This window comes from Coffea arabica, chromosome 7c, assembly GCF_036785885.1.
Source record: "Coffea arabica cultivar ET-39 chromosome 7c, Coffea Arabica ET-39 HiFi, whole genome shotgun sequence".
Classification (NCBI taxonomy): Eukaryota; Viridiplantae; Streptophyta; class Magnoliopsida; order Gentianales; family Rubiaceae; genus Coffea; species Coffea arabica.
In genome coordinates, this window is record NC_092322.1 from 1868814 (window position 1) to 1876240 (window position 7427).

General features: G+C 39.5%; 1 protein-coding gene across 2 annotated transcripts; it reads right to left on the bottom strand.

The window, feature by feature from the left end:
* Positions 1–1840: 1840 nt before the first annotated feature.
* On the bottom strand, positions 1841–6599 carry LOC140010340 (uncharacterized). Of its 2 annotated transcripts, XM_072057001.1 has the most exons (5): positions 5838–6594; positions 4422–5746; positions 2751–3164; positions 2431–2657; positions 1841–2186 (listed from the first exon to the last, which is right to left on the bottom strand). In XM_072057001.1, the coding sequence occupies exons 1-5, from the start codon at positions 5954–5956 to the stop codon at positions 1932–1934; spliced, it is 2340 nt and encodes a 779-aa protein (XP_071913102.1). In that variant the 5' UTR covers positions 5957–6594; the 3' UTR covers positions 1841–1931. The 2 variants fall into 2 exon arrangements, with proteins under 2 accessions (XP_071913102.1, XP_071913103.1); XM_072057002.1 differs by lacking the exons at positions 1841–2186; positions 2431–2657 and having other exon boundaries at positions 2850–2982; positions 3111–3164; positions 5838–6599.
* Positions 6600–7427: the final 828 nt, after the last annotated feature.

The following is a 7427-nucleotide window of genomic DNA, read 5'->3' on the forward strand; positions in this document are numbered from 1 at the left end:
TAAATTTTATATACACTGATGATGATTTATGCACCGTGATGGTTGGATCATTATATATATGTAAAATTCAGATTTTAAACTTAAATTTAAACTAAAAATCAAGCATTCAAAACTGAAGTATATATAAAAAAAATTTAAAAATTAAGTATTTTTGTTTTTATTTTTTGAATTTACATAATTCGAATTCAATAGTTGTGTGGTATAATTTGTGAAAACCCCGTCAACGCGTGGACCCTCCACTTTTGAGAGCGATAAGTTCCTTTCGGTGGATAGATACTAAACGATCCTTTGTCTATGGGTTGCTACGTATGCAAAGACCCAAGAAAACTTTTTGCCCAGCCATTTATATACAGAAGGGCATCCATCCCGCTGCTGGGTCAATTGCCTTTTTGGGCCTTATTTATCGTCTGGGTCAATTGGCTTTAACTTTTTTTTTTTTAACAGAAACTGTAGATAATTGCCTTTGACTGAATCGGATTCTTTTTTTTTTTTTTTTGAATTAGACTGAATCAGATTCTTAAAAAGATAATTGACAAGAGAATTACCTCCAACATAAGTGTGATTGACATGAATGAGGATCGGGATGGTTTCAGATTGCGAGGGTCTAGGAATCTTACGGGCTAAGATTTGGCCCAAAAAAATAAAAGCATCAATTTTAACACTATGTCAATGCGTGAGGTTGATCAAAAAGCTGTATACATTAACAAAAAAAAAAAAAGAAGAAGAACTAGCATTCAATTGAATTAAACATATGTTCGAATCATAGATTCGCCCGATCAGAAGACCCTCCCTATTTGAATTGCCATTTTTAGGATTTTTTTTTTTATAAAATAATATACTGTAGCGATTTGATGTGTGTGAGATAAAAAAAATAATTAAAAATATGTTTATGAAAAAAATAAAAAAAATTTTGTTAGTGAAAAATCACGATACAAACAAGGCCATGATCGGGGAAGAAAAAGAAGGGGTGCGGTTGGTGTGGTGTTTCCCCCCGCCCCTGGGGGCTGGGTTGGTGAGTTTGGAAACGAAAACGGTTTTCTACAATTTTGCCTACCGTTCGAGTCCCCTCCTGATTGACACACTTTCTCGTGCAAAGCTTCTAGATGAGGAAGATATTCTGTGCATGGAGCTTTGCCGATGTAATTGTGTCGTTGACTAGGTCTGGAGCATAACCCCGCAAGGAAGAATCCCATGGGCGTTAGTTGGATGTGAATGAAGAAGAATCAGCGGGACTAGGTTGACTTGAGAAATCAACTTTCATAACTTGCCAGAAAACTTTAAACCCGAGTCAAAATAGTAATGATGCCAATACTAACAATAATGCGTTAGCCTGCCCGCTAACCATGACAATGAAATGATACTTGGTACCTCCTATTGAGTAAGTTTCGAGCAAAACCACACGTATTGATTTCTGAAATTTGCACTGTTTCGATATCGAAATACTACCTTCTTTACATAAGGTTTGTTAGATAGAACTATTTATATGAACACCTGTTTTCAGAATCATATGTATGAAATTGCTAAAGGAGTACTCATTGTGCCTTCAAATCACATCTATAACACTCCACGGTATCATCAAAGTTAAGGGAAGATAAATGGCAACTTACACGAAATTAACCCATATTGAGTCGATTGTTTCAAATTGTACAAATTAATAGTCTATCCGTACTTTCAAAGCTGGAATTTTTTTCTGAAATTGTTCGAGTATCAGTTCTTGACACTCCTCTTTTTTTTTTTTTTAGCTGAAACCCCCGGGGTGGGGTGGGGTGGGGTGGGGAGGGGGGGTTGTTATTTTGCGAATTTGCTGCGTAATTTGCATCCACCAGTAGAGTTGGCCATCTGTGCAACCCATATGTGGTTATAAAGCCCCACGTAAAATTTTCTGAGAGTGTCTCTCCTCTACATCAAACATAATGAAGTAGCAACTATTATCAGCAAGGGAACAGCAGAAATGAGGGTTCTACCTGTATTTTCCTACTCTCAATGCTAATCCTGCTTAATTTACTGTGACACCATACTAGTTGCTCAGTTGTTAGTCTTGACATATTTAGGACTCTAGCTACTAACTTCAAATCTACTTGAGAGAAAAAGTAAAGAACATGATCTGATTCATCTTCTCTGCTCTTGCGAAGTCTCCTCAAAATGCAATTTCCACCTCTCACCACGTCTTTAAGCTTCCTCTCCTTCTGCATCCCCAAAGGGGGGGGGGGCCAAAAAAAAAAAAAAAGAAAAAGAAGAACCAGTTTACTATCGCAACCTCATGGATCAATTCATGAAAACATCCGCTAAGCCACTAATGCTCTTGAGAATAAATTCAATTCAGAATCCAAACCATCTTCTCCAGAAATTACGATTTCAATCCATGAAGCTGCACTCATGCAATTGAAGTATAGTTAAGAATGAATACTTATTATTAAAGGTAGAAAGAACCTTTTGAAGGATGTTCTTGATCTCCATCAGAAGCTCCAAGTCGCCAGGATTTTGAAGCGCTGGAGGTGCTCCTTTATGACCTTTAGACATTGCGCTGTTGCAATGTTTATCAGCTCGAACAAATCGCCAAAAAATTCTTATTGATTCCTCGATGATTTCTACCATCATGTCACTCGTGATGACATATTCGGCTCTCTCTCCTCGTCTTCCCTTCCTTAAGTTGTCTTCTGCAGTATCAGAATGCATGACATGCATGTTCAGCGTAAGAATGAAACAAAGAAAACAGAGTTAACAATCAGCCATAGCGATTCCATAAATACCTCTGATTACCGGAACTTGAAGAAGGTTTCGAAGCAAGCATCGACGTTTGACATAATATTGAACTCTTGGCCCCTGGAAATGCTCGTCTTCTATGAATCTTTGCAAGAGCACTTGAAACTGCTGAAATTCTCCGGCAACTTCATTATACCGATGAATCCCACGTGGATCAGAATCCCAGAGATCTAAGGCCTTCCCATATTGCCAATGTAGGAATTCCCACGAAAGGCACATCTGTCCAACATAGACCACTTCCAGATCACTCTGCAAGTCCTTCACAAACTTTATCATTGGCTCATTCTCACTGCTTTTATGTTTGAGTTGCCAAAAATTTTGTGAAAGAAGGGATTTGAGTATTGGACCTGAGGTTTTCGGACTTGAGATTGGTTCAAGCGGATCTTTCAGCTGGAGAAAACCTGTAAATCCAATCCACTGTATTAGTTAGTTGGTTTTTTTTTTCTCTGGGGGTAATGTGTAGAAAGGGGAAAAGAATAAAATGATAGATGCTCTGCTCTTCAGTATTATTTTAGTTCTAAGATTTCATTAGCTAAAAATTATTTATGAATATTAATTACTACATGGATTTTCAATGCTTTACTTACTTTTTATTTGGACAACGACCCTCACCACCGAATGACTAGGATAATGGGAACATGATACGTCTCTTGCTGCTAAAAAATAATACTAAGACTTTAGATTCAGGGTCTTATTGTCGAGGGAGGGAAGGCTCAGACGAAGGCCAATGGTGTGGTTTGGTTTGGTTCAAGGGACGATGACAACTTGGGTATTGCGTTGAGCCACTTCAGTTGGTGGTCGATTAATTAAAGAGCTAGAAAACAATGTGTGTGTGGTTGGAACAAATCAGTTTCTTTTTAAAAAAAAAGACAGAGTAAATTATAGTAACTGCGTCTGCGTGCATGCTCCTCACTCAGTCGAATGAATACATCGTCAAAATGGGATGCCTAAAATTTCAGTTCAAAAGGCAAATACCAGTTTCTAACTTAAAAAGTGACGGACAAAAATGGGTTAGCTCTCCATGCATTACCCAATTCAATTGTCTATTGCTTCTTGAACCAAACATCCGCAGCCCAACCAGAAAAGAGGCCGTCACCATCTTATGAGGTGACTTGAAAACATGGGAATTCCTTGGCAGAGGTTTCAGACTACGTCTATGGCAAAAGGAAACCACTTTACTTCACAAGGCACGGATTGTCAATTGAACTAGTAGTCAGTATACGTTTCTTCTACAAGTGAAGCCTTTTTACACCTAAAAAGAAAAGCAGGCTCTGTCATCTCACTAATATGCTTTGCAACTGAGCAAGACCCATCAGTTTTGCGTTTATAGGGACCCCAACTAACCTGATTTTGTGGGTCATGGTCGGAATTATGAGAAAGATAGCCGGTGGGTAACGTTATTCATGAAAATGAATTAGCACTAATTGGCACTCTATATAACACCAGCTGTGACTTATGATGCTAATTGGCTGATGGGCAATAATCACAAAGGACCTACGAAAAGCAAGAGGAATAAAAATGCAATTATGGCCATGATGAATTGTTATAAAATCCAGTAATCTTCTAAGAAACTCTAAAAGAGAATAGGGTTATTTTTTTTAAAAAAAAAAAAAAAAAGCTCTAAAATAGAAGAAAAGATGTCGCAGAATTTGACTGACCTATTGCATACATCTTCTGGTAATTGAAGATATCAAATTTCCGCATCCTCTCCCTGTAACTCTTGTAGAACTTGTGGAGCTCGCCCATGCAATCTTCACGCTGGAACTTCTCGTCAATTTTCCAGGGCTTCAAGTCTTCCGTAATTTTGGGAAACTCAGAATCCTCTAGAATAGTGGGCAGACCAGTCGCCCTGACCTTTCTAAGCTCCATCTTCAACTGCTCAATCAAATCTTGATGTTCCCACAATGTCTCCAACTTGTTTGGATCCTCAAAGTCACACGTATCCTTGGACGTCGCCTTTTCAGAGTCATAAGAACCATTCAATGGCTTATCATCTTGGTCGGCCTCGGCCCCCATTGAATCTTCACGAAAATCATCCTCGGATAAAAATCGCGACGCCACTGCATCTGGATTACGTTCCAGATCCTGTTCAAGTAATTCTCCCTCTAGCTTCGAAAGTTCGCCCAATATGTCACTATCTTCTTCACCAAAATCGTCGGATTCCCCATCTTTGTCCCCAAAGTCTGCCGTTTCACCGCGTGTGGTTTTGACTTTCTCGCCACTGACATCCATCGAGGCTTCGAGATCAACAACACTGCTGTATTCTTGTCCAAAATCTTCGTCGGACAGAAAGCCATCGTTGTACGAGTCACTCGTGACTGAAACTCGATCGGGCTCAGAATTGATTGACTCTGAATGGCCATCACTTACGATCACGCAGTCTCTCTCAGTGTAATCAAAACGAATCTCATTGCGAAAATCATAATCGCCGGTCTCTTGTGGTATACAACTGGTGGCCTCATGTTCCTCAGATTTTTCTTCATCACGCGGACCATCGTCAACTGGCTTCTTCTTTGATTGCACTTCAAAAGTTTCTGCAGCTTCCACGGTGAAATGCTTATGTGAAGCAGCATCAATTTCTTCGACGTTAAAGCTCTCGGAGGACATGAAAAAATCGGACTTACTAGAACTCGTAGATGAGACCTGGTCAGAGTTGAAAAGTTCAGCGCTTTCTTTCTTACTGTTACTGATGTATTCTTCGAAAGTAGGGAATCTGAAAGTGAAAGAGGTGTCAAAACTTTCTCCCTCACAATCAGCCTCGGATTCCGTGAACCCAACCTCGTCCGTTTTTGCTTTCTTCTCCGGCTCGAAATGTGATCCAGTCTCTAGCTCCTTAAATCCAACATCGTTCAACTCCGCCTCCGGCTCTGTTTGGGGCTCTAATGTAGGCTCTGAGGGCACATGTTTGAAATCCTTCTGGTCGATAATCTCGGCTGAATTCATCTCAATTTTTTGCCTCAAAGGGCTCCCATTGCCATGCAACCTGTAATGGTATCCAATACGAAATCACGTTAATCGATGAAAAAACTATGCGATAAACAAGCAAGGGGACTAAAGATCTAGTATTCCAATACCTGAAGAGAAAAGGGCTGATGAAGCTGAACAGAGGAAGCAGAAGTCTGGAAACAGAGAATAGAGAGGATCCCACTAGGAGAACGAGTTTTTTGTACAGGAATTGGGTGAAAGCACCCATGATCACTGTTCGAAAGAGGACCGCGATTAAAGGATGTAAACGCCTGGCCAGTCACCATGGGCTTTAAATCAATCAGTAAATTCAGTTGGAAGCAAAGAAACCGGGGGAAACAGAGCAGGAGTAGTTCATGGAACTCATGGCTCCTTTGAATAATTCAAGAGCGGACACGGACTTGATACCTATAAACAAGAACCAGAAACCCCGTATCCCCAAAAAACTTCAACCATTCCCATCAAATTCTGAGTCAGGAGACATTGAAATCCGACCTAATTGGAGAAGTTTCAGGGCTGGTGAGATTTGAAAGCAAATATTCAGGGGGGAAGATAGATACCCATCAGCGACTAGGCCTAGGCGAATAGGTAAATAAATAAATAAATAATTAAAAAAAAAAAAAAGGAACACCCGCCGAGGGAGGGAGGTTTGGTTGCTTTCTTAGTGAGTCGTGTGACACCTTCACCAGAGAAACTGCTACAATTATGAACGGATGATATTAGCAGCAGGGGATATCATTTATTTATGATGCTCTTGGTCTGAGCAGGAGAATTCAAGGGAATAGAAGATTCTGTTCTATTCTCTGTAGTTAATAGCTATCGGGGAGCGGGGGGCAATGATAAATCTGAGAAAGATGAGAAAAATGCAAAAGGTGGGTTCGTTAGAAAGTTTACGCCTTTACACTTCCGGAGGGGCAGGGCCCCGGGGAGGGGGGGGGGGTTGATTGGTAAATTAAAATGTTCATATTTTACGTCAATTTGACATAATTGGTTTTTGAGATTTGTGGTGGGCACCAAGGGCTGGACCGCTTGCCTGGTTTCATTGCATTGATTATTGCACTTACCACTACTTCCTTTTCCAAGATCATAGTACCGGCAGATGGACGAGTCACTTCCACATTCCTTTTCCAGTTATCACTTGGTTGACTTTCCAATTTTTTTTTTTTAAAAATGCCACATCCACAGTATCAAAATGTGAACGTTCAATTTTTATTTTTTATTTTTGGAAAAAAAAAGCTTGGAGCTCACATTTAATTTTTGTGCATTCCTTTTTTTTTTTTCTTTCTTGTTTTTAATTCCTGAGAACAAGACAAAGTTCAGACATCTCTCCTGTCAGCAAATGCAATACAAATAGTAGACCACTTGATTTGCCCAACTACCTTTGACTTCTTTCCGAAATCCCAAATCTGTGTGTTTTTGAGTTTTGAACAAAAGAATCCGGAAGATGTAAATTTGGGAAATGGGGTGATAACCGTTCCTAAATGTTCGCGATCACGATGTGAGCTCAAAAATTTGTGTGGTTCAAATTACAACATGTAATTCAATTTTCATGTCATGTGTAAGACCCATAAAAATGTGTTATAAAATTACGTCGTGTGCAAAGTAAATTATATCGTGTGCAATGAAAATTATGTACAGTACAAAATGAATACAATCGCTTGCCCCTTGTCCGTAAATTTAAGTTTGTACATGGGAAAATG